This window comes from Strix uralensis, chromosome 26, assembly GCF_047716275.1.
Source record: "Strix uralensis isolate ZFMK-TIS-50842 chromosome 26, bStrUra1, whole genome shotgun sequence".
NCBI classification, from domain to species: domain Eukaryota; kingdom Metazoa; phylum Chordata; class Aves; order Strigiformes; family Strigidae; genus Strix; species Strix uralensis.
In genome coordinates, this window is record NC_133997.1 from 2,965,409 (window position 1) to 2,992,504 (window position 27,096).

Here is a 27,096-nt window from a genome sequence, read left to right on the forward strand (position 1 = left end):
CAGGCACGGTGTGCACGGTGTGCACGCTGGGCGCAGGGTCCCCAAAGCCACACTGATCCCTCTGCCTCCCGGCTCTGGAAAACAGACAGATCTGAGAGGGGAACTCTGTGCACAATTTCAAAAGGAGCTTGGCCCACTTTTCTATTAAAAGCCTCATTAACAGCCCAGGTTGGACGCTTGAAGTGAAAGGGGAAATGTTTTTCTACCTTTCCTATATATATTTATTTTTTTCCTGCCCTTTGTGCCGCCCGCTCCTGAGATAGCACTCGCCTACGCGCCACCCCCCTGCCACTGCCAACGCCGTGGACACGAAAACTAACGCGCCGCTGTGTTGGATTTCACACGTCGTTCAGGGAAGGAACTATTTTCTGCTTAGATCCCGTCCCCATCCTCCTCGAAGTGGCCCAGTTCCCATGCCAGAGAAAACAAAACCGAACTGTGGGAAGAGAGGGAGCAGAAAGATGGGAAGCTCGCAAGAGCAGCCGACACCATCCCCTCCCTACCCACATCGTTTCCCAGACAAGCGAGTGGCTCCGGGGATGCGGCGGGGGGGGGACGTGGCTAAGCCCCGGGCTGGGGGGCCAGGGACAAGTGAGGCCTGAGGGCCGCGGGCAGGAGGGGACAGGCTGCTCAGGCTCCTGCCACGGTGCCCCAGCGCTCAGCGGCCAGGTTAATTAATTAATGGCTTGGGACAGGTCCGGTTCTCAGCGGGCATCGCTCCGCATGCATCCACTGCTGTCAGCCCCACAAAGGGGGATTTACCCCGCTGCCCACCGAGTTTCGTGTCTGGGGTGCGAAAGAGCAGCACTGCAGCCTGGGGAGAGAGAGGAAAGTGTGGGAAAAGGATCCCCTTTTTGTGTTCGAGGGGTGCGTGAAATTTCTGGAAACTGGTGTGATGCCTGAGCGTGCTGGGGGCCCCATGTGAAAAATCCATTAGGAAGAGTCTGGAGAGAATTAAAGCCGCTGTGAAAAGCGGACTGGAGAAACAGGAGACAGTAGAGTGGAGGGAGGGGGAACAAGCTAGGCTTTAATGCCAGCATAAAAAGCCTCCCCCCCCTCCTGCTACCCCCCAGCCCTCATAAAAAGAGGGAGTGCTGTATGAATAGGAATTAAAGCAGCAACACTATCTGCCCGCTGCCCGGCTCTGCCAGCTGTTGCATTCAGCCCAGCTTCCTGTCCCCGTGCCAGGAGCCGGACCTCTGGGGCAGCAGCTGGGAGCCCAGGGAGATGGGCGGTCACCCTGGGCTTTGCTCTGGCACCTGGCCAAGCCCCCAGGTTCCCTTTGATCCCTCCATGCAAGGCAGAGGGCTCTGAGCATCTCCCTGCCCCAGCTCCTGCCTTCCCCCTGCACCACCTTGCCACTGCTGAGACAAACCAGGCCTTCCCCATCACGACAGTGGCTTCGAAAATACACATTTTAAAAATCGTATCTTTCTTTTAATGGCTAGTTTCCAATAAAAATGATGTGTATGCAAATCATCCTGCCTGTCCATCAATCCCTTATCTAATGCTTTTTTGAACCTGCTGGCCAATTTCAGTGCTATCTGACAGAAGAAGAATGAGCCAAAATTATCCCCATCATAAAGCTCTTGGAGAGAACTGGAGTGGGATCCCTGGCAGAGGTGGGAGCTAAATGCCATTAGACATCAGAGAACCCACAGGAACAAGAGGCTGCTCCCAAGGGCAGGAAGGGCCCAGATCAGAAAAAGCATATCTTTAGACACCAAGTAATTCTTCTATGATATGCAGATCCACAGGAAACCAGCTTTCAAAAGCTCTTCTGCTCATCACACTGCTTAGATATTTTAAAAGATACTACTTCCCGTGGACACATTTTTTCTTGAAGTCACATCTCCATCCTTTTCCCTTCAATCATAAGGGCTAAGAAAAAACCCAGCACCAGCTGAGATTCTCACTGTAGCCATGGGCATTGAGGAAAATGTCAAACTCCATGAAAAATTACCTTCTGGACATGTGTCAGCCCAAGCTGCTCCTTGCATGAAGCTCCTCCAGAGGAAGGCCCTGGAATTCCTTCTGCCTCACAAAATCAAACACCCGCTGCAAGGGAAGCAGGGGGCCTTTGGTGGGCTCTAGCCAGGGTGAGCAGCAGCTCCAGGGAGGAGCAGGAACCTTAATTCCAACAGGTTCATGGAGCTTCCCAGTTCCCAGATGGCCTCAACAAATACAGTGGTGATGTGTGAGTTTTTCTGAGACAGATTGCTGATGGCAAACTTGCCCTGCCAATACAGTCCACACCAAGTTATGCCAGGACTTTGACCCGCTGTGTTACAGACGCGTACATGAGTGAAGACAGGGACATACCTCCGGACCCACCTCAGCCCGGACAGGGCTGCAGTTGGAGAAGCCTACAGCGCTGCTGTCCTTTTTCCTTCACAACAGCCCTTGCGTGCCCATCTCCGGCTTCAAGGGCTCCTGCCTTTTCCTCTCCCTGCCACGGATTTCTGCTCTGGCAGGGGGGAGAGGAGGCGGTGGGGGTGGAAAAACCACTGGCAACTAATCCAGAAGTTTAGCAGCTGCCACTGGCATTTCAGAGTGTGACGGCTTTTAGGCCAGATGCCAAACGTGTCTTAAGTTTTAATCTCTCTGTCAGGTCACCTATCGCTTGTCAATCAAGCGCTGCTCCCGCACGGGCCGTTGGCACAGATGCCATCAGACAGGATGCAGCAGACATTCCTACAGCCATCCAGAAGATTAGCATCAGACGGACCCCCCAGGCTCGTCACTCCTCTTTAGCCCCTGGCCTTACATCCTCCCACCTAAAGCAGCCACAAGCGCTTGCTGGGGCATCGTGGCACGACCCTGGCCAGTGGCTGGGCTTCGGGTGCACCTGCTCCGGGCTCGGGATTTAATGCTTCCCAGAAAGAGCTTTCTTCTGCGCTCTGAGCCTTAGCAAAGGCCTGCTGCTGCATGGCAGAGGGCTCCAGTGAGCCCCACGGGCTGTTTGCAGTGACCTTGCTGGGACGAGATCACTGGTGGTGTGTAAATAACTGCCTGCTGTAAGCCAAGCAAATGGGGGGGCTGTCAGCTCCTGCCAGCCTTCCCCCGCCCCCCAGCCTGTAGCACATCCAAGGTCAGGGCTGCAAAGCCGCCTGCCCACGGGCTGGCACAACCCTAGAGCCTCCTGTTCTCACAGGGAGTCCTGTCTCCTGGAAATCCGGGGGGTGCAGAGGTGGGGCTACACCAAGCAAGCAACCTGGGGAGCCTGCAGTATTCTGGAGGAAGAGACCCCTTCCTGGCCTTGGGAAACAGGCAGGAGCCCTGCAGCAGAGAGGCTGATCGTGGTCACTGCCTCAGCACAGGCTCTGCTCTCCCTGCTCCCCCAGCTCTAGCACTGTGGTTCTCCTTTGGTTTTGAGGTTTGCCTGGTGCTTGAAGGCCCATGGGGAGAAGAGATATTTTAACAACATCCTTCTGCTTGCGCTTCCTCTGGCTGAAGCCAATACACAAGAACATGAATGTCCCCCCGCACACACGCACAAATGTGTACGTACACACATGCACATGGGCCAGGGTACGTATATGCCCTGCTGCACACAAGCCCATGGAGCCAAGCACATGTTCATAAATACATGCACATTCACACATGCCAATGCACTGGTGCTCTCGCGTGAGTGTGCAGCTGGACATCCCTGTGCAGGCTTGCGAGGCCCATTTGCCTGCCAGGATGCAGGTCGGGCTCACACATCTGTGTGCAGGTGCGTGACCAGCTCTCTGTGCAGGACCACCACACCCACGTGCAGGCACACTGGGACACGCATGCAGTCTATAACCACAGCCTTTTATTATGTCACCCAACCGCCTGTAATAAATAGTTTCATGTCACCCTACATGGCTTGGCTGCGACTGACAAAGGTCCTGCAAGGCAGGAGAAGCTATTATGGGAACAGATTGCTGGAATAAAATATTAAATTTCCACTTATCAATCTCTTTAATGTGCTATAACTCTAATAGAAGCGTTCAGCCTTCTCCCTTTGAACAAATCACCCTCCCCATGATGGGGGGGCTGAACTAGCCCTGCACTCCTCCTCTCTGGGGCCAGGGCTGGGAGGAAGGATGCTGGGTGGCAGGAGGGGGGAGGTCTGTACCCAGGGAGACAGAAGGGGAAAAAGCCGCTGCAGGGTTTTCTCTGCATCAGCCTACTGTTTTTTTTTCTCCCAAGGCTGGCTGCTCACTAGATTGAACTCCATTTATTGCATGCCGCTCTTGAAAGAGGTTTCGTGGTCCACTGACAATCCCTAAATTGCCTGCAAGACCCAAACAAATGTACCTGTAATAGCTGAGCGAGGACGGCTGAGCCCTCCCCAGCATGGTCTAATCGGTCCTTAGGGAGAGCTGGATAAACATATTCAGATCCCATGAATTATTAAAAGCGGGTTTTTTTATGTGGTGGAGGCCTGGCCTACCGTATTGGCTGCTAATCCCTCCTAGCAGGGCAGCTGTGGGTGTGCCCTTCCTTCCCTCCCATTTAACCTCAACCCTGCAATTCGGACCTTTGGGAATAAATTGAGATTACAGGCAGGCAGACATGAACCCCAAGTCATTCCCCAGAAATCCTGCCAGAACTGCGCTGATCAAGCATGAGAACGATGCTCTACCAGTCCTCTGAAAAACCACCAGGAAGGGAGACATCTCCCAAAGGCCGGAGGGGGGAACCCACAGACCCTCGTCCCTAGAGAAGCCCGTGCCCATGCAGCTGCAAGGCTATTGTGGTGCTGAGACAGACGAAATGCTGGCAGGTGGCAGCAGGAAATATGAAGAGAGGGCTCTATCTGGTGTTTGGGAACATGTGTCCTGACACCGCAGGAGATACGGGGTGGTTGGATAGAGAGAACAACAAGAAATGGACATACAGGCTATGCAGAAACAGAAAATGAGACAAAGCCTGTTCCTCTCTTAAGTCTTCTGCAATGCTTGTCACACCTCCTCCTCTGCGACTGGGGACTGAGCTTGGAGACTTTTTCTCTCCAACCACTGTTTCAGATGTGACCCAAGGTACTAGTTACTGCGTGCGATAGTTTTCTGTTGCCGATGGGAAGCGAGTCTGCTCAGTTTGAACCAGGCAGTTGCCTGCACTGTCCCAGAACAAAGTTGCCTTTGGTGGCAACTCCCATGAAATGGCCAGCAGCTGAAAGGATTTTGGCCATGACCTTCCCCCAGCTTCAGGCGGTTGGGCAGGGCGGGTGCTGCTCCACGTCTGTCCTGAACAAAGAGCTTTGTTATTGTGGTGCCTTTCACTGGCAAATAGAAAATCCCCCAGAGAAAAGCATATACCAAGAACAACTCAGCAGGCAAGGATCCAGGACAGGAGGTGTGAATTAAAGGCCTGCTACAGTGATAATGATCATAAATAAATACTTGGTAATTAGCATCTAATTAGCACATCCCATCCATTGACCTCCAAGCCTTGGATAGAGGAAGATTAGCCGGGTTTACCCATGTTACAGAAGAGGGGAACTGAGGTGGTGAGGGTGCCAAACACAGTGTTACTGCTAATTTCAGGAGGTCAGCTGCCCGGGCCTCATCTTTACGCTTGCTCAGCACTTACCACTGTAGAGCGCGGGTGGAGGGAGCTGGAGCTCGGCCCCTCTGAGAAGCCCGTTTCATCACTCTCAGGTTAGAAAACTCTTTCAAGGACTGGGGTGGCTCAGAGAGGTGGCCTGCTATCAGAACAGCAGGTGCTCTGACTTGCCTCAGGCTGGACAGAAGGAAGGGCTGGGGACCCCGGGAACCTGTCCTGTATTCCCCAGGCCTTGCGAGCCCCCAGTGCGCCTCCCTGCCCTTCTAGCTCGCAGGCACCTTTGCTGTCTGTGGTATTTGCAGGCAGCCAGCAGCTCTCCAGCTCACCCGCTGCAGCCACATCCCCGCTGTTCTCCCAGGGAGAGCAAGTCTGGAGCTACAACACCCCATGGTCCCTGTGGTGAGACCACTGGAAAAGTGGCCGTGTGCCGTGGTTTGTGCTGCCTGCCCACCCGGGTGGCAATGGTCCCATGCTGGGGTGTAGAGCGAGCACCTGAAGGAGACCCGTGCTGAGCCTCCACAGCGCTGCTGGCCAACTGGGGGGCCAGAGGGGAGCCTCGGCACGTTGCCCCAGCTGCCAGGCATGTATCCCAGGCAGGCAGCGCTGCTTCATCAGATGGTCACTCCCTCCTCTGTCTCCCAAAAGCCTGGAGCTCACTGCAGTGTGGCAGTGCTCCAACTCACTACTGCGAGTAGTACTTCCCTCTCTCTCTCGTGAGACCCACAACTGCTGGTCACTGCCTGTCATTAACCCTCTGATAAAACGAAACACTCCTTTTACCCCAAAGGAATGGGGTAATTCCCTTCCTGGCTCTCAAAGCACCAACAGCCACTTTTCCCCTTTGGTGATGCCTTGCAATACCATTTTGTCTCTTTGATATAGGGCTACTGCCATATGTTATTTCTTCTCTTTAATCTATTTTTTGACATCACTTTCTCCTCCTGACACTACCTAAGCATATCCACATATCTTTTCCTCAGTCCTGTGGCTACAGGCTACACAAATTCCTTCTGTCTCATATGACATCACATAGCATCACTTCCCACTGTCTGCATCCTGTGATGTTATTCCTTTCTGGAGCCCAGACAAAGCTACTCAAGTGCTCACAGCCTCTTGGTAATCTGTGGCAACCAGGTGAGCAAATGCACACACCAACACTGGAAGGAGCACAAATGAAAAATCATGAGAATTGCCTAACATCAGAAACACCAAACATCATCCTGAACAAATGACTCATCCATCTCATGCTTTACTGCCTCAGTGGCAGTCTATATCCTCATCCTACTCTTTCTTCTACCTTCTAACAAATATCTCCCTGACATGTCTTCGTTTTTAACATGTCCAGTGATGTCTCTGAATCCAAAGCAGAAGACGCAGGGGAAACAAATTGAATGTATCTTGGTGTAAGAAAGGAGAAGACAAGAGGAAAGGAGGAAAAATCCAAGCCAAACCAGTGCAAAACCAGTGCAAAGCAAAGAACTTCACTGCTCCCTTTGTATCATGGAACTCCCCACCCTAGAAGGAGACACTGGTGATTAAGACAGACAACAAGGAGATGTAACTGACTGGTAGTTGTCAGCTGCTCACTCTCTCCTCTCCCCACCTCCTCCTCCTCTTCTGTCTTTCAAAGCACACCAACTGTTTTCCTACCTGTGACATTGACTTCCACCAAGCCTGACCGTGTACCGATGGCATTGGAGGCCTCGCAGATGTAGGTGCCAGCCACGCTGTAGGAGACAGGCCCTTTAAAGTAGATGGTGTTGTTCTGGATTTCCACGCTCCCTGGCAGAGTCCCGTTTGGCCTAGGAGAAACAAAGATCATGGTTGACCCCAGAGATGATACTCGGTAGGGTCAAGCAGTACTGCAGAGGTGACAGTGACATGCTGCTTTTGCACCTGCCCTTGGGCAGGTCCAGAACCTGGTGGTGGTGGCTGGAAAATACCCATTAATGTAGTCAGCCTTGAAACCAAACCCTCAGCATTACAGGAAAGTCAGCAGAGTGTCTCCAGGGTAAATCCACTGCATGATGAGAATCATGTTCTTTACGTGGATTGGGGTTTTTTTAATCTCTTCTCTGTGATGACAAGGGAGATTGGACATCTTTGGGTCACATACAGCCCCTTGGATTTGGCTAATGGGATGTGGAGCACTTTCAGTTTATGTTCTCCCCTATTTTCCAGCACAATCCCCGAGTAGCTACAAGCTTAGGGTAAGATGGTCAGGTCACTCTTTTGTTTTGGGTGGCTCACCTTTAGCAGGCTCATCTTAGCGTGTTCCTCCATCCCTGACTTCCTATTTGATGGAAAATACAGGAATGGGACACCAGCCTGACCCTGCTTTACTCTGATTTCCTGCCCATGTAACTCTCCTGGGCAGCTGATCAGCCAGTGTTAATTGCATCTCAAGCTCGAGTAAAACAGTGCTGATTTAGAGCCCTGCCATCTCTGACCTGCCTATGTCAGAATAGTCAGATAAGTGTGAAACTGGAATAATGCAAAACTAAGTCTAGAGATATACAAAATACATGAACAAAGGCAGAAAAAAAATGAAAAAACCCCCGTGTGTTAGGAAAAGACACACATGGCCTGGTTATTCTTAATTACTGAAGCAAAGTAAAGTAATTACTTCTCTTAGGCAATTAAAAATTACTCCCGTAATTCTTTCCCCTCCTCTGAACAAAAATGTGCACATATTGTCAGCAATTTGTACGAAACAAAAGGGAGTAATGGGGGTAAAATTAGGTTTGTAAAGAAGTGCCTAAATGCACACACACCTATTTTGCATGTCTACATATACACATAGGCACATATGTATAGCAAACACATTAGTCTTTCCAAGCTACATCAAACCCAAAGCTGATGGAAGAATAGAACAGCCTATTGGATCTCTGCCTGTAGGGCCCTGAATCTACAAAGACAAAGGCACATCTGAAAACTGTGCTGTGGGACGCTAAAGAAGGCTATTGCTTCCTCTAACAGCTCCCCTGACTGTTGCTCATCACGATCCAAATGAGAGGAGAGGAAAGCATGGCTGGTTTTTACATCCCAGGCAGGAGCAGAACATCAGCAGCAGTAATTGCCTTCTGACCCCCAGGAAGGGGAAGAGGCACATGGATAAACCAAAGATGCTGGTGGCAATTTCTCTGGCTGCCCAGCCAAAGAAATGAGGAATCAGTTTGATATTACCAAAGTGGTAAAGTTTGATATTACCAAAGTGGCAGTGTGGGAAGGAAGGGGATGGCCATGGATCTCAGCCCCTTTCCTTACACAACACGCGCAGCACACGCCTAGGTGGTTGGCTGCAGCACGGTTATCTATCAGGGTTTCATCCCATCTGCTTGGTCTGCTTCTTCCTTGCAGGGCCCCATTCACAGGCAGCCTGGGGCCAAGAATGGGTGAGCAGGAGTCTGCTGAAAGAGCCAGGGGGCAACTCTCTGCCCCAGCTTTTTCTTCCTCCTCCCTTTACGCCTCTATTTCCCCCAGGCTCACTTGCGCTCTCTCACTCTCTACTCTCCTCTTCTTCTGCCTCCATTCTCCTTACCTTCAGCTGCACTCCATCGTTCCCTTCCATCGTCTTAGGTCAATAATCCTATACTCGGTCCTAACTGACCCACCAAGTGTGCAAAAAGGCTGGGGAATTGGACTGAAGCGCTATCAGGCTTAGAAACCTGTGCTCTTTAATTCTGTACTTTCTCTCTCTCAATTTTTATCTCCACAGTTCCTTCCCAAAGCAAAGTATTGATGCTTGCAGCCTCTCAGCTGTAAGTTAAGAAACCCTTGCAGAATAAAGACAGACAAATGGACATACACACAACTCTCAGAGAATCCATAGGAAAACAACTCTTTCCAGTGTTTAAAAAAGAAAATCATCAATCACACAAGCACGTAGGGACCAACTCAATGCTTGGCTTAAAGATGCGCTGTTCCTGAGAATCATTTCTGCCAGAGCTGAATTTATTACCAGCGCAGTGTGTAAACCAGGTGTGCAAATGACTTGTCATACTCAGACTCAGTCACGCAGGGCCGTGCTCAGCCCTGACACCTGCATCCCCTGTTGTGTTTGAGTCTAGTTGGTAACTAACCCCCTTTCCTGCCCTGGGCTACAGAAACATCACCTGGCTGAGCTGTTTGGCACCTGGTTAGCCCGTGCTTCAGCTCTCAGCCTGCCTTCAGCATCACTATCAGCAGGAGCAGACTGCCCCAGCAGAGATGGGGCCGCGCGTGCTGCTGGCTGTGTCTGTACACAGCGACAGAGCCCCTGCCACGGAGAGCCTGATGCCCAGGAGCTCAGCAAATGCTCAGCCTCCAGCCCCACATGTGAGCAACAGCAGAACAAAGGGATGAAATAACTTGCCCAAAAGCAGAGAGAAAACCCGCCTCCTGTCCCCAGCTTCGTCTCACAAGGCTCGCTTCAGCTCAGTTTGCCAGTCCTGCTACACAGAGATAGCCTGAACTGGGATCTCTTCTGCCTTGGGTGCCACAAGGGGCATCTTTGCCTCTAACACTTTCCTGGCAACGTTGTGAGGAACCCAGAGAGCCCCCTCGGAGTTTAAGTCGAAAACTGGCAGAACCAACAGAGGGAGAGAGCTGGGGATGAGAACGAGAAAAAAGGCAAGATAAACAATCCTCTTCAGACCTTCACTGTGAACAGTTCGATCTGGGAAGCAAAATGAGAGAGAAGATGCCTAGCTCCTTGCAAAGACATTTTGAGAGCCTCTTTCCTGATGACAAACACCAGCTGAAAACAAGAAAGGATCCATTTGATCTTTCTTTTTTAAAGATACATGAGTGCTTATAGAAAAGGAAGAGAGGGAGAGGAGAACCACATCAGGTTGCATTAATTCCCATCCGACTCCCCAGATACCCCTCACTCACTTTTCAGTCCCTTTAGTGTGTTCAGCCAAAAGCTGAAACCCTGGAGGACAAGGAATTGCTTTTGTTTAATGTCAGTTGCATGGGGATGAGTGCTCCGAAGGGGAGCTCCTGCTTACAGCTGGGGCTGATTCCAGGGAAACCTTTTTTCACACGCACATAAATTCTGTGCTATTTGTGCCCCTTTAAAGAAGGGAAATCCTGGGTTCTTTTCCAGCTCTGCTACTGAAGCACTTAGCGGTGCTGGGCAAATTATTCATTTTGTGGTATCTCAGCTGCTTCATGTCACCAGGGCAGAATATTATTCCAGTGAAGTGAGAATAGGAAGTTATCCTGGGTGTTGAGGCTGCACTGTGCTGGTCCCACACAGTGGAGAGGGGATGTGTATGATCCTTACCCACTGCCCTTCCCTCCTGAGTCTGAACTGGAAGATGCTGGGGGGAGACCCAGCTGAAAGACAGATAACCTCTGTCCATCACAAGGTGAGGTGGTTGTGTGTGGCTCAACTAAAATGCTAGTCCCAGCTCTGTCAGCTGGGGCCACAGGCCATGTGAAACTTCTGATAAAGCCCATCTGCCCAAAACAAGTCCCTTGCTCTCGTCGCTTCAAACACTGCACTGCCTGCCTCTACAGCACAGGCTGTCCTCTAGACAGGGCTGGCAGGGCAGCAAGCCTTGTTTTGGGCCTCAGCTCAGCTTCAGAGGATGGCCAGCACAGGAGGGGGTGAGCCAGAAAGGCCAAGGCTGAAAACAGCAGCTTCCCTGGTTTGCAAATAAAGAAATTGGTTCCAGTCCCTGTGCAATGAAGGCCTCCTGGCAGAGCTGTGCCAGGGAACCAGAATCAGCCCCGAGTATTCTGCAGTAGCACAGCTCCAGCAACTTCAAGTGTCCAACTCTCCCCTCGCAGCACAGGTTTTACCTTGGAGTAACACCACTGACAGTAATGGGACTGGGCCCTAATTGACCAGAGGGTGACTGAGCTTTCTACAGAGGCTCCGTGGCCCTGTTCGAAGATCGTATGTGCTGCTGAGAGCAGAAGCACTGTAGGCACTTACAGCTTCCATTCATAGGTGTGAGCTGGGGGGTTGGCATCAGATTTGCATATCAGCTTCACATCCTTCCGGTTGAGAAACCAGTTGCCATCAAAGCCCTCAATAGTGACTTCTGGCTCATCTGCAGGGGGGAAAAAACGATAGAAAAGCAGGATGGAGAAGGAGAGGAAAGAGTTATGGAAAAGGAGGGAGAAAATAAAATAGAAAGAGATGAGGGGTCCGGGGTAGGAGAAGGAGAGAGATTGCAAGGTGGGAAAGGTGATGGGACAAGGAATGTGAGAGGGAGAATGAAGGTGAGAGATAAGGGAAGGAACAAAGGGACATGGCAGAGGCAGAGACAGAAAGAAGATGTAAAAAAGAGAAAGCATATGATTATTCCAAGGGATCACTTCAGTTTTCACTCTCCAGAAAAAGAGAGCAGCCCCCTACTTCGGCCCCTCTACCAGACCAACACCTCCCCTTCAGAAAAACCCTCTTTTGCCAGACCCACCCCAGGGACTAACCACGCACCGCTGCTCTCCAGCCCTGCCCACGCTCACTTACACTGCACATTGAGGGTCATGCTGTCGGTGAAGCGGTCCAGCTGGTAGTTGACGACGCACATGAGCTGCTGCCGGTGGGCCTCTCGGCTCGGCACCAGCCGGTACCGGCTGATCACGGTGATGGTGCCATTGCTATTCCGGATCTCCTGAAACTCTGCTTCCCCTTTGAGCTTGGTGTCCCAGGTGACAGTGCTGGGGGGCTTCCCATTAGAGGAGGTGCAAGTAGCTACCAAGATCTTTTCTGTCCTGCCAGACTTAGCAATAAGTGGCCGCTTGGTGCCCTCCATCCGATTTGTGGGCTTGGCTGCAAGGAAGTGCAAAAAGGAGAAGAAGAAAAGGGTACAGAGGGATGGTTAGAAGAGCAGTGCTACCCTCTCTACTACAACCCAAGAGACATCTAGCACTACCGAGCCTTGTGGTGAATCCACAGCTGCTGCAAACTGCCAGCATCCTACTCTGGGGAAAGAATGGTGGAGGTGCCCTAGATGCAGAGATACATGATGGAAAGTCAATCCTTTCCTGCCATAGGTTTTCAGCCCTATGTTAGAAGGAGAAACTGAAATTGGAGAGCAAATGAATCATGTAGACCTTGGGCGGGGTCTATTCACTCACAGCTCTAACCTCCATGGACAAGCTCTACTTTGCTTAGGATCCCTCTCTCGTCTTTTCTCTCTGTTCACTTGACAGTCACCAGCTCATTAAAATTCACCACTCCCTTAGGGAACAGGTCACTGTTATTGCACCTGCATTAAGGGATAGGGGAACTGAGGCCTGGAAGAGGAAGAGGCATGTCTGCGATAGCTCAGTGAACCACTGAGCCTGGGTTCCCTGCTCTTCACCTCTTCACAGTCAACTTGAAAGATCATCACAGGTAAAACTTACACCCAAGTTTCACCTTTGCCCTGGGCCACGAGTCTCAGGTTCCTCCAGATCTGTTGAACTGGAGGCAACATTTCACACTACAAAGCTTGTCCAGTATCTTACCCAGCACAGTGAGGTTCAGTTGACTTTCCCGGTTGCCGGTTGGGAAGGTAGCAAACTCACAGATGTAAACTCCCTCATCCTCCAGCTCTAGCCGAGAGAGCTGAATGGTGCCATCTTTGAAGGAAGGATTCCGGAAAGTCACCCGCTCTTTGTAGGGAGAGAGGATGGAGACCCCCATGGCAGGGTTGTAGATGGCCACATTCTGCTTGGTGCCGTTGGTGGCTTTCTGCCACGTGACCTGCGTGATCTTCACATTGGGGAGCGGATTGGTGAAGCTGCAGTGCAGGACCACGTCTGTCCCGATAAACCCCGAGACTGTGTCATTGACTAAGACAATCTGAGCTTGCAGCCCTGCAAGAAAATGGAAAGCTGTGAATATACGTGTACTTCTCAAACAGAGAAAGAGAGAAAAAGAACAGTTCTTGGACATCAGGCCCATGAACTCCTTTATTTATTTACTCCATTTGCATCCACCTGCAGCTCCTGCAGCGTCATTCCTGTTCATAAACACCCTCCTTCCCACAACTGGTGTTCACACTTCACTACAACCAGCCCTAATGCTCCACAGCCAACCTAGGGCTCATGATCACCAAAAGGCACAAGGCTGGATCAGTAATACTTTCCTGCCTTTTGTCCTCAACTTTGCATGACACTAGATCAGTTATTGTAAATATACAGAGCATGCGTATCTGGAGGCATACGAGCACTGATATTTATCAGCACAGCATATCCTAACATATGCTAACACACACTCAGACGTCCATTTAATCCTACTGGAAATGCATCAGTAATTAAATGAGCTGCAAAGACTCAGCCCTGATTTCAGAGTAGCAATAGTTCCCATATAAGAATAGATTTGCAGCAGTGCCTATACACCTTGCATGATCCACCTGCATGATCTAGATCGTTTCTGTGGCCTTTTTTTAACCCCAGAAGTGGCTACATTTAGGAACCTTCCATCTTGATTCCGTGGAGTACAGATGAAAGGTGCTTGGGAGAAGTGGTGGCTGCTGTTCATGACTGCTAACCTGTCTCAGTTGATTCCTCTCCTGACAGTTGGAGAAAAATGTCTCCCACCAGACTGACCCTGAAATTCATCTTTGGCTGCCACTGTGTCTTTCCTTAATCTGTATGCTTAGAGATAATGCTTTGGTAATTATACAGCCATTATTTATATGATAAATACGATAGAGAAGCAAGGTGGTAAGAACAAGAAAAGCAGGTTTTGCTCACTGCCTTCTGGCAGAATCTGAAACTGGATGTATTCTGGGAGACTGAGAGTAAAGGAAGGAAAGGGGTAATAAAAAAAGAAAGATGTACAAAGAGTGAAGAACATGAAAGAGTAATAAAAGAGACTGAGGCTGTGGAAAGAAAAAAATGCATAGCAAGAGAAACAGGACAGCATCTTCTAACTGAGAGGACAGAGCATTTCTGAAATGTCACCCCTACCCTGTTCTTGCTCCCTGTGCAAGGCCAAAATGAACTTCTCAGTCTTAGCCCCCACAGACCCCTGGCAGATGTGCCCTGGGACTTCTACAGGTGAACCTGAGCAAAAGTCCCCTTCCTGCAGTTTCACACACACAAGTGCAGGCATACAAAAGTCTTCTCACCCCCAAACAGCACCTTTACCGTTCTCTCAGCACGCTCTTCATGTTGCCCCCTCATTTCATGCCTGCTGTGCTCAGCCTGATCTCAGTCCGCACATCTCATCTAAACTGCTTCTTTTGCCCCTTCTCCTTGCTTCTGTGCCAAGCCCGTGACCCTGAGGACAAGCCTCAACAATCCAGCCCGGCCTTGAGACGCCATCAGCTGACCACAGTCATCAGCAGTTAAGACCGAAACTCAGTCTCCAGAGCTTTGTGTGAACTTGCCCCCTTCCCTGAGTCAAGCACTGGTTTGCCCCACACCCTAGCATTGCAGCTGGGTGCTGAGGAATGTTTTTCAGTGCTGCTTACAGCCACAGCAAAGCACTGGTGCCCTCATGTGCCTGCATGCATGAAGCCATTAAGTCCTTAGACGCCGTCAGCTGAGCTGGCAGGGTTGCACATCTCCCTTCCCAGTGTAGCCAGGCCCGTTTTTGCCATGCTTGTCCCTCCAGAAACCAGAGGGAAGGGATGTTCCTGCTCTGATAAAGTCACAGCTGGACTATGTTTCTCCATGCCAACCGGGAGGCACTGGCCTACTGGAGAAGGATGTCCAGGCAGCCAGACACAGTGAAAGACTTTTCTGACACCACTCTGGCCTGTGCCCTGTGGGACCCCGTGGCCCACGACAGCCTTCCTGATGAAATGAGGGCACCAGGTGCAGAGCAGGGCTGAGTTTAGATAATGCTATGCTGGGATGTGAGGAAAGAACGGGTGGACGGGGAGGGGGGAGATGTCTCCAACACGCTTTGCAGCATATGCTGCTCCTTCTACCCTGGAGGTGAGAGAGCCTCTTGCAGAATTGCCCACACCCGCGGAGGTGAGCAACAGCTTTGCCAAGCAGTCTGGCTCTGAAGCCTTTAGAGCCTCGCAAAGCGTGTGGGAGCTTGCCGGAGAGCAAAAGCAATCACGTAGCAAAGGCCCTGGGAACAACCTGCCGCCCATCTCACGGCTGCCTGGCTGTAGGTGTGCTCAGCACTCCCTCTTTCTCCCAAGGCTGCAGGAGAGCGGATTCATCAGCAGCGGTCCCCACCTCTTTCATGAAGGGCCCGTGCCCCCAAGCAGAGCCTGCCCGGGGCTGGGGCGATGGCACAGTTGGCTCCGCTCCCACACAAGCTCCCTGACCCCCCACAGGCCTCAGCGGTTCCCTTTGAACCAGGCTTTCGACATCCCAATAAAAGAGGCCCCGTTCGCGACAGCAGGAAGTCGTGGCTCAGCACCTCCTTACAGTGCCAGGACAGCCAGAGATGAGCCAAACCCCAGAGAGGAGAGGATGGAAAGCCACGGGCTTCTCCTCAGAGTTGCCCGTGCAGGGCAGCTGGGATGACAGCCCGGCCTCTCCTCAGCCAGGCGTGCGGACGAGGAGCACAACACGCAGGAGGCTATGCCAGGCTGAAGGCCACCACTGCCCACGGATGGGCACCTAAATAAAGATATTGTCAGCCAACCTGGCAGAGAACGTGGTATATATCACAAAAGAGAGATCAACACAATCCCTCACTTCACCATTACTATGCCCTTTCTTTACACTATGATTTCCCTGCAAATTCGTGAATGACCCTTTTACAAATCAAGTGATTTTTCTTGACCTTGAGTAGTAGTAACAACTCCCAGTTCTACCCTCCCCCTTCTACTCTCCCCCTGCCATGGGATCCATGCAACAGTACAAACTGTACTTGGACACGAATTGGAGAAGAAGCAGACTTTGGTGCTGATGAACCTGACCCCAGAATTGTCCTGCAGAACCTTCCTCTGCCCAGGTGTAAAGAGTCAGACTTTCAGCTAGGGAAAACACCGGTGCCAGTTGAGGACTGCTTGCCAACAACAAAATGCTGCCAAAGCTGGGATTCAGGCCCCTACATGTAGTGGCTTTAACAAAAACACATTCCAAACTTTCTAGAGGCTTCAGGGAAAAAAGGAAAAAAAAAAAAAGCCAGCAGAAGAAATAACAAAACAAAACAAACAAAAAATACCCCAAAAAACCCCAAACACTGTGCGGAAATCGCGTTTCCTTTCCAGGTGACTGACTAACTCATGGCTCTTTGGCAAGACAGGATAAACTCTTTATGTTCCGCTCCTCCAAGCCTCTCATCAGGGAAATAACGCACCCATTGCTCTGCTCCGTACCACGGCAGTAACACCCACACCTCAACAACAATGATGAGGAAGGGGAACAGATGGAGTAAAGGGGTTTTGCAAGTTGCTGGATCAGCTTCCCATGCTCCCCATCCTAAATCAGAAGCCAGAGGGCAAAGTAGCTGCTGTCATGCTCTGGGGAACGTTTGTTTGCAAGGTGGCTGAGCTGGGATGGCGGGTCTTCCCTCGCCCCATTACACGCTCAATAATTCATCAGGGCAAATGCATAGATAATTGATGGCAATGAGCATGCAAGGCCGGGAGAGGAGGAGAAAATAAAATCACTAATCAGCCTCTGGAGAGGCTCAAACATATTAAGCAGGATGTGTGTGTGCATGTGCAGCGCTGGGGTTTGCCTTGCTTTTTCTTTGCTGAATGATGTGTGTGGTCGGGATGGCAGAGAAAAGGCTTGGGACGCATCCTGCCATTTGCAGTTCCTATGCCAGATCTCCCGGTGCCCACCAACCCGCTCTGACACCTCCCAGGGGGCAGCCAGCACACGAGGAAGGATTAGATGTATAGGTTGAAGCTTGCCGAGCTGTTTTACTCATTAGCTTTCGGTGTTATTTTTTGTTAGGGACCAAAAGCAGTAAAAACGCCCAGCTGAGTGCCAAAGACATGTTGGTGCCAAGACCTCATTAGTGGAGACCTCTGAGATCCTACTCCTCCACCTTGCCCTCTGAAGTGGTTTGTGTTGATGCCTTTCCCCACGATCCCAAACCCAGATATTTACTAGGTCATGCAAGGCTTGGGGGCACCGTGCAGCACTCATGGTGCCCCGCGGCACAGGCAGTGGGCTGGGAAGGGAGGTTTGGACTCCCTGGGTGTGAGGGGTGCTGGTGAAGGAGCAGGGTAAGTGGCAGCTGGTGGCTCTTGAACCTGAAAACCCTAAAAGCCCGGGAGGTGCTGTTACATTGAGGCTCCCACACCTGCAAATCTGGTTCTTGCTCCCCCATATAGAAAGCTCTGGAAATGATCTCCAGGCACTAGCGAGCTCTGTCACAACAGCCTCCTCCAATCAATGCCTCTTTGTTAAGAACCATGTGAACTGCACACTGCTTTGCACAACCTTGCCTCTGCTGAGCCTCTCACCAATTTCTCTCCCTCCTGTTCCCTGATACTCATCTCACCCCAAGGGCATTGAAACAGCCCTTGGCAGTAGTGTGATGAGCCACCCTTTCGTGTGGCAATATCGTGGCTGATGCAAACGTTAGAGGAATCAGCCCTAATAGTCTTTGCATCACTTAGAACCAAACTGAAGGGTCACAGTAGCCGGACCTTACAAAAGGACAAAATGCATCACACTTCAAACTACAAAAGATCCTACACAAAGATGTTGAGACAGCCCCTTGCACTGCACCTTGACTATGGGCAATGATGTCCTGTACGTGGCCCTGTATGCCTCACAGACGCTTCAAACTGATCTCCAAGAACCTTCCATGAGGGGAAAAATGGGATGGAACAGGAGCTTAAAACTGCTGGTGGCACTTACAAATTTTTCTCCCAGTATTTCTGAATTAATCTCTCAAGTCTTCCCCATTTTTAAGTGGAAATCAAGGTTTGAAATGCAACCCTTGTGGGGCAGAACACAACCAGCCTCCAACAGCCCAAAGGAACACCACAGGTGTGTTAGGCAGGGTGGGAAATGGGAAAGCAGATCCTAAATGCCAGCAGGGGAATTTCAGATGGCAAGAAGCTAAGGTGTGAGCTGGTGCTTGGCCAGGATATTGGGGTTAATACCTTTCCTCTTGCCAGAGAGACTTTTATATTGATTGCCAGGCATTCAAATCGGTACTTTCCTGCTCTTCCAAAAGAGCACAGCGCCTGCCTCACCCCACTTAGTCAATGGCTTGCAGCCGACTGCAGTGAAGGAGTGGTCTCCAGTGACTCACCAACACGCACTTCCTGACTTTCACTGGAGGTCTCTCTGTCATGCACTGATTCAGTTCTGCCCCACTTAAGTGTGGAGCTTGAACCCCAAAGGGGTTAGAACAGGGAGCCTGAGTTTCCAACACAAGGGGAGGGGACCTTAGAAAGAAGATGAGAGTAAGATGTGGCAAGATTATAGCTCCGGGTGACATTGCTGCAAATGAAAGTGAAAGGTCCGAGATAACATTGTCATCGGGTGGGGGCACATGGAGAGAAACTGCAAGCCCAAGCATCCCTTCCCCCAGCTGAGAGCTGGGAGCTTTATGGAAGCTGACGGAAATGGCAGCCTGTACAATGCCCCATCTGGCTCTCATCCAAATCCCTCTCAAAAAAGAAAGACCAGGCTTGGCTTTGGCTTGCAAATGGGAAACACAGAGCCCTTTGGTCTAGGTCACTGGTTCATATCCAGAACCAGCACACAGTAGCAACAGCAGAGATGTTATTATTTGAGGACCAGTCAATAGCTTGTATTGAGTGAGGTCTCTAGCCAGCCCTTCACTGTCTGTCTGCTGGGACAGGGCAGTGGAGATGCCTTTGGGATAAAGCAGGGTTGCCTTCTGCCTATACAGTATTTCCTCTTTGGATAAATACAGCACAAAGCAGCCTTAGGATCCACTTGAATGAAAGTTCTTTCCCAAAGGGCCTGATCCGCTGACGCTCCGTTTGTTCTGTTACGGTTTGGGAATTCTATTCATTGAGCCACCACTGGGATTCACACAAAGGCCCTAAACAAGACCAAGGCCATGGTTGTCCTAGGTGTTCTCATAGAAATAGATGAAAGAAAAGCAGATACCAGGGTGAGACCGGCCACGGATCAAACAGCCAGCGAAAAGCAGAGATGAACACCAGACTAGACCACTAGTTCTTGCCATCTGTGCTTCAACCTTGCAAACAGCCTCAGCTGCGGCCAACCTAGTTCCTTAGGAAAAAGGCTGCAAACCAAAGGAGTGGGAAGGGAACAACCATGTCTGCCTTTGCTCCCGGCTTTCACTTTTGCTATACTTTTCCCAGCTTTCACACACCCCCCAAGTCATGGGGAGGGGAATATGCCCCATGGCAAAAGCAGGAAGGCTGGCAGAGCAGGGCTCCTGCTGAAAGAGCTGACACAGCACTGGAAAAGGCCTTCCTGCAATAAAGCTCTGAAACCCCATGCTCAGCAACAAAGCACAAAGGCTCCTCAGTCACCGCGGAGGAGCCAGCTCCTGTTGCCCGCCCCGCCCCGCAAGCATGTCAGCTAATCCTTCGTCAAGAGCTGCCAGTTCCCACACACCTGAGCAGCGAACCAGACTGCCCCTTACCTCTACCCGATGTGCGCCAGTGCTCAGTACTTGGCCCGCTTTCCTGTCCGTGCAGCCTGTCCCTCCAGGCCTTTTGGACTGGAGTTTACTCCAGCTCCTTCCTCAGCTCTTTTCCCACTGTCCGCTTTCTCATGACTGTCCAGTGCAGAAGAGTCTCACCTCCTTTCCCCTGTGGCCTTGTGCAGCTGTGTCACATTTCCCTTCTGCCCCCGCTACCCATCTCCATAAACTGGGAGAGGATTGCCTCTCAACCTGGTCTACAATGCTTGTTTCTCTGACTTGCCTTCCCTCCATTTTAGCCTTACAACTTTGCCCACCCCTCTTGTGTCTCTCCAACACCATCACCACACCCCAAGCCACTCACTTGCCTCTTCTCATCCCTAGCCACTAGTTCCCCTGGAGCGGCACCAGAGACTATGTCCAGGATCATAAAATTCTGCACTAGGAAAATCAGGCAGCTGGCCAGGCAAAGAGAAGGGTGGACAATGAACAAAAAACCAAAGACCCTTCTCTCAAGAGTATCCTCATTGCCCACCAGCAAGGAAAAAGCCAAGGTCTTCTTGCTTACCAACTCTGACCTGTAAACAAGAGGGAAGACTGAGAAAGGGGACCACATTCAGAGCCAATGCTTATGTGGTGGTTGGGTGGGGAAGGGAGAGCATAAAAGAACAGTACAGCTGGAAAATCAAGTGTGGAGGAGGGGAAAGAAGCTGAAACATGGAGCAGGGGGAGCTAATTAAGCTGAGACTGTCCTGAGACCTTATCTTGATGGGCTGAGTCCCTGAATGTACATGAGTATTTTCTCTGCCCTGCCTCTTTCTTGGACTTCCGTGTTGCCTTGGATGTTGTTCAAGGAGCCCCAGTCCGGGGCTAAATATTCTCGCTATTAGAGCTCTCCAGGTGCTAAGGAGGAGGGATTTAATGAAGAGCTGTGAAGAGGGGATCAAGATAGTAACCCATAGAGAGTCTCATTTCCGAAATGAAGGAACTTGAGACTGAAGAGATTCAATAAAAACAAAAATAAACTTGATGGCACAGAAAGAGAGAACTTCAGATCCTTCCTTCCCTCCCTGGGCTGACAGCTCAGAGCTGGAGCAGGAAACTGGGGAGCTCTCAGGGCTCGGCTGCTGATGACTCACTCGCCTTCACAATGGGAACGCGACAAAGCCGAAACTCTGCTGACTCAGGCGTGACTTCAGCGACGGGGTTAATATCTGGCAGCTCTAATTTGACTGCCCCACCAGCCTCGCCACCCCGCTTCTTTCTGTCCTCACTCAAATCAAGCCTCTTTTATCAGAGGGGTAGATGCCAGGTCACAGGCAATTACCACAGGATACAAACTCTCTGGTCTTCTGTCCAAGACACGGTGAAAAAGGCACCCCTGCCAAACCATGCTGGTATTGGCCAGGCCTGCAATTTTTGTGAAGATCAAAACTCCTACTTCCCTACAGTTTAAATGCGTGCTAACGAGTCGCAGCTTTCTGACTGGTCTTGCTTCCCCCTTGTCTTTCCTTCCATTATCCTTTTAGTATGTAACGTATTGCTGATACTTCACTATCTCCTGAAGTTAAAGAGAAATGTTTTCTACTATTACAAGTGGGAATGTCATGCTCTGTTCTACTATAATTTGTTCGAAGATAGAAACAACAAACTTTTTGTGACCGAAAAATGTGATATATATTCTGGCGGCTCATGACCCATCGGAACTGACACCTAGGAAAAATCTTTGCAAAGAAGATGAATGTAAACATGGCACCCAACAGATGCAATGGACAAACTTGCTCCCTGTGATTTCTCTTGTAATGTGTTTTATCTTGCCCTAGAGGTGTTTCTGCAGGAAGGCAGAAGAGACTCAGACCTCCCAACTTTGTCTGGGTTGTTTAAGGATTCCTGCCCATGAATAACAGGCCATAAAGAACAGTGTGTACATGTAAACCAAAACTCAGTGCCCTGCCTGATTTCCAGCGTGCTGTTGCTCAACTTTCTTATCATCAAGTCCCTGTGCAGGGAACTAATTTTACAAATGTAACCTCTTCCCGGATTCATGATCTCTACAGTGTAGAGTGACAGACACCAGCTTCAGTCCTACCTAGGCCCCATCTGTAGGAATAAGTCTGCATATTTATGGAAAGCTTTGCATCTTCAAAGGCCTTTCAAACAGTAACTAATTAAGCCTCCAACACCCTGAGAGGCAGGAAAGTATTACTACCCCTGCTTTCAGGGCTGGTGAAATCAGAGGTGCTGAATGACAAAGAGATGTGCCCAAGGCCACCCAGGCAATCACTGGCAATCTCACTTGAATGGCTCAGTTTAGATGTGGGTATCTGCATACTATGGTGACAATTCTCACCTAAGGAAGCCGGTATGGAGGTATTTGTGGTAAGGCCTCACAGCCCCTCCACTCATGCAAACAGAAATACAAATAGAAAAGGTCACCCTCCTTTTTATGGCTGAAGAAACCAAAGCATAGGGACTTGAAGTGGAAAACCTATTCTACTGACAGAGGCTGGAACCAAACCTAACTATCCACATCAACAGCTAGACTAAAGGTTCCCAAAACATGGCTTGCGTTTTTCTCAACAAGAGCAAACTGGCTGTGATCAAATCTATGACATCTTGTGTTAAGAACATGCCAGAAATTATGAGAGACATTGAGGCTGACAGTGACTGTCCCATTCAGCCTCTGAGCAAAGCCAGCTCCACAATTCCAGTCCCCACTGCCCCGGGGAGCTGACACGCACTCCAGGTTTGCCTCATCTCTCTTGCTTGCCAGATCAGTGGCTGCTGTGATCCTTCTAGCCAGGGTTTAGATCTGGCATGGTCCGCTACAGCTCAGCAGGAAGGCCACCTCAGCAAGGAGAGCGAGCTGAACAGGGCAGATTTGGGTGCCTGGGAGTCCTTTTGACTCCATGCTGGATGGAGATGCAACTCTCCTATCTGTTAAGGTCACAGCCTCCATCCGGGCTGTCTCGGGAATGACTGCTGAGCTTCAAAACAGCTGCACAGGTGGGGGTTTAGAGGAGCCTGCTGAGCTTGTAAGACTCAGGACTGTAAACAAGTGACAAGACCAGCCATTAAAGGCAGCCTGCGCTGGCCCCAATCATGAGCATCCGAAGGGGGGGAGGAAAGCAGTGAGTGAGGGTCAGAGCCTGGCGGGGAGGCCTCCCACAGGGGGTCATGCTCCCTGCCTCATCCTGCCTGGTACACAGCTCTGGGACACACGGGCCGGTGGCTTTGGTTTTCTGGGGATGGTAAGGGAGACCAGCACGGTTATATCCACTCTTACCTGCGCAGAAAGGTGAGGGCAGTCAGCGAGGGCTCACTGCACTGTAAAGACAGATAGCACTTAGCCCAGAGCAGAGGGCAAGTCAGGACAGCAGGAGTTCAAAGGGACTTCTGCAGAACGAAGATGATTTGTCCTGCAGAGAGGAGTTTACAAAACAGGGACCACATGGCATTTCCCTTTGGACACCTCTCACTGGGAGCAAGGCTTGCTCTTTGTGGTGGGGCAAACAGGGGTAACCGGGGACTCAGACTTACGAGTTGTATACACTTATGATGGTAGTGCAATGGGGGAGGCAAGCAAACTTCCAGGAAGAGAAAGTAAGGGCTTCTCCCTGCCTCCCCTTCTCAAACAAGGGGGCTTTGTGCTTCCAGGTAGCCCCAGGGAGGAGCTGGGTTGTGATATAACACTCAGGGGAACTCGATGACAAATGTCACTCAGGAGGTGGAATGACACACTGTTCTGAGTGACTCATTGGGCCTCTTTTACCCAGGTACAAAGATGTCCCTTCATACACAACCTGGGAAGCATTTCAGCTATGCATCACCCAGGGTCTGATGGATGCATCACCAAGCATCTACACTGGGTTGCTGCTGTTTGGGCTGGTTTTTGGGGTCTCTCTCAGCATGTTTCACTTTTTTCCCCAATCTGGAGATGCCCGAGCAGGAAGGCTGGGATACCAACAACTGTGACAGGCCCGAAACCCTATGGCAGGCTTGAATCACATATTTGCTCCCAACCTAACTGTTCCCGAAGTCTAGATTCATGAGAGACAAGCCAGAACCAAAAAGTAATCAGTTCCCCATAAATATCTATTAACAGTCGACAGGATGGAGCAAGCCGAGAGTCAACATCGCATTTCCAGCCTCATGCTGGAGAAACCAGGCCCAGAGACTGAGGGTTAAATAGCTCAGTTGGCCTTAATTGACATATTTTATTGACTTTCATAGTTATTTCATTGACTTTTGTTGAAACTGCATCAGCAGTTTCCTTCTTTCGTAGCAATAAGCCATGTTCAAAAGGCTGGCTCTGTGGATGGGAGCAGCAGGCTGCTCAGCGGGGCGGCCGTATTTTCCTCTGTGCCACTGGGGAGGGCTCCAGTGAGTCATCAAGACCAGGAGGTCAACTGCTCTCTCGGGACTTCCTGTGCTTCGTCCTAGCTGAAACTGGGGACTGACGAAGTTGCCACAAAAATGGAAAGCATGTGAAAAAAAACTAGAGCTAGGGGAAAATTCTCCAACATGGCATGTTTTTCTGATGGAAAGTGCCATTTAGTCCAAGCCAAAACTATCCACTGGAACGTGCTGATTTTGGCAAAATTCAATTAAAAAGATGAAAAGCCTTTTGATAAAGTTGAAATGGTCTGTGCTAACCTTGGAACTGAATGTTTCCTTTTTTTTTTTGTTTTAGTTTTTCCCATTTTAAAAAAAGGTTTTCTCATTTTAAGACTTATTAAATTATTGTAGAACAACTTTTAAATGGTATATGGCAAACACTGACCAGAACTGCCACCAGAATTAAATGCTTTGGTTGTAATGCAATGGGACATTTTGGATTAAGCCAGGCCAAAGTTTTCTTTTGAAATTTCATTTCCGTGGAAATTTCCAAATACCAATTTGTTTCAAGGCAGAAGGAAAACTCATTCTGAAACGCCCAACATCCCCACTTGCAAGCCCATTCTGTGTTTTAGTCATCTCCACAGCTGACCTTTCCAACAGCGCTCACACCCAAAGCGAGAGCACCTCCCGCCTGCCTGTGAATCTCCCCACCTTCATTTTCCACAGCCCACTCTGAGCTCCGGTCCATCTGGATTCATTCTGCGAGAGTCTCATCCCACCCTGGCCCCAGGTTAGGAGCTCTCTGGGGCGCCAGACCACCCCACACAGCCTGGTGCTGTGGCCCAGGACGGGACCGCGCAGCCCCACTCTGCGGGGTGCCCCCCCCCCCGACACCGGTCCCTCTGGACTCCCTCCCTGTCTCTTCCTCCTTCCAGACAGACGGATTTGCTCCCACCCTCCACCTGCCTGGTGTGCCCACCTCCTCCTCCGTCTGCTGTTTGTGTCTTCCCACTTGCTAACAACTACATGGGAGGCTATTTAAGAGAACTCATGTTCTTTTCAGACTGGGGGGAAGAAAGAGGGAGAGATAACACAAACCAGACTATTACATTTTTTAGCAGACACGACAATATGGACACAGTTCCTGCAGAACGTTGTACATTTTTAAAGACAAACTTTACCCAAAAAATGTCAGCCAGCTTCCCTGGTGGGAGGAAAAATGAAGAAAAGAAAGGGTCCTTCAGGTTTCCAGCAGAACTTTTTATATTTTCCCCTTGGAAAGCTGAAAACAACTGGGCAAGATCTCTCAGCACCTGGCTGCAGAGTCAGGAGGCCGAGTGCTTGGCTACTGCACACAACAGCTGCTCCTCGACACGCTGTGGAGAGCCCCTTGCTCCCGCACAGCGGTGCCCCAATGTCAGCCAGCATCCCCGCTCCCCAACCTTCCTCGCGACACACAGCACCGGGCCTCGTCCACCGCCTCCCCGGAGGGCTGGAGCGAGGACGGACACTCCCCAGTACCACAGCACCACGCAGCCGGTGCCCCCGCAGCAGCAGCCCTGGGCCCCCCCAGGGGAGAACCCAAGGATGGGGGAACTGGCTCTGGAGCCAAAACACCGGAGGCAGAAGCGGGGAGACTTGTAGGTCAGATGTGATGGACTTTCTTCACCTACAATGCCAGGTCCCAGAACAGCTGAGGACCATCAGACAAGTCAGGGAGCAAGGGAAGGAGGAGCTGTGCAGAATGAATCCCAAGGAGACAAGAAGACCTCCCCTGGGGTCCTGATGCTCCATGAAAGGATGGGACAAGCCTGCTCAGGGCTCCCCTTGGTGCCTCACCACCTCTGGGCATGGCAGCTGGGCTTGAGTTGCTCACAAGCTGCAGAGCAGCTTGAGTGTCACTTCTTTGCCACCCCTGCTCTAGAGCAGCCATCACTTGAGCTAACAGCTGTTAAGAAACATCTTTACTCGTTGCTTAGGTACCAAGGTGACAGATATAGCACAGCTGGATGCTTGACTACCTAAGAAGACAGATGGAAGGACATAAATAGCTAACAGCAAGAGAAAAGAGGACAAAAAGTCCCATCTCCAATTTTGTACGAAATGACCAGAATAGTAGTGGAGAAAAATTTCCAGAAATAACCACATGGGTATTAAATGAATGAAAAAAAAAAACCAAAAAGAAAAAAGAAACCGGGGAAAAGAGATTAAAGGGGAGCTTCTTAATTTGTTTGAACAGTCATTCTCCCATCATGGAAAAAGAGTTAATGTCACCTGGATGCCACAAACCGTTACTGGCAGTCAGGTACCCAGATGCTTCAGTGTGGGGAGTGAGGGAGTAGGCAGTGGAAAAGAAAGATAAGTATGTAGATAAATGTCATTAACTCCTATTAGTGTGGGGGTTAGAGTTCAAAGGGTCAATCTGCAGTTAAGGATAGAGGTCTCAGGGGCTGTGTCTGGCAACAGAGGCTTGTCTGTAGAAACTCTGAGAGGAGGCAAAGGTGGGCAGAGAGAAATGCCAGTTTTCAGGCTTGTTGTCACCTTGTGTGAACACAGAGCAGAGCAGGACATGTCCTCCTGACACAGCACAGTGCCATGTAGAAATAGATTAACTTGCTCATTAAAAGTAAGCTCAGGCACTGGGAAAATGGTATAGCCATTCTGGTGAAGGACTCTACTTGTGCTAAGCAGCCTGCTTGATCTAAGCAAGGGGAATACTGCTGCAAGACACAGACTGGTGCCTTACCAGTATACCCACACAT

General features: G+C 50.5%; 1 protein-coding gene across 5 annotated transcripts in view; it reads right to left on the reverse strand.

The window, feature by feature from the left end:
• The window catches only part of NECTIN1 (nectin cell adhesion molecule 1), a 112,150-nt gene that overhangs the window by 45,270 nt on the left and 39,784 nt on the right, over positions 1–27,096 (reverse strand). For all 5 annotated transcript variants that reach the window (XM_074894934.1, XM_074894938.1, XM_074894935.1 and 2 more), the window contains exons 2-5: positions 12,988–13,338; positions 12,005–12,307; positions 11,465–11,582; positions 7,189–7,340 (exon numbers count right to left, since the gene is read on the reverse strand). In XM_074894934.1, coding sequence (XP_074751035.1) covers positions 7,189–7,340; positions 11,465–11,582; positions 12,005–12,307; positions 12,988–13,338 — 924 coding nt within the window. The remainder of the gene's footprint in view (positions 1–7,188; positions 7,341–11,464; positions 11,583–12,004; positions 12,308–12,987; positions 13,339–27,096) is intronic.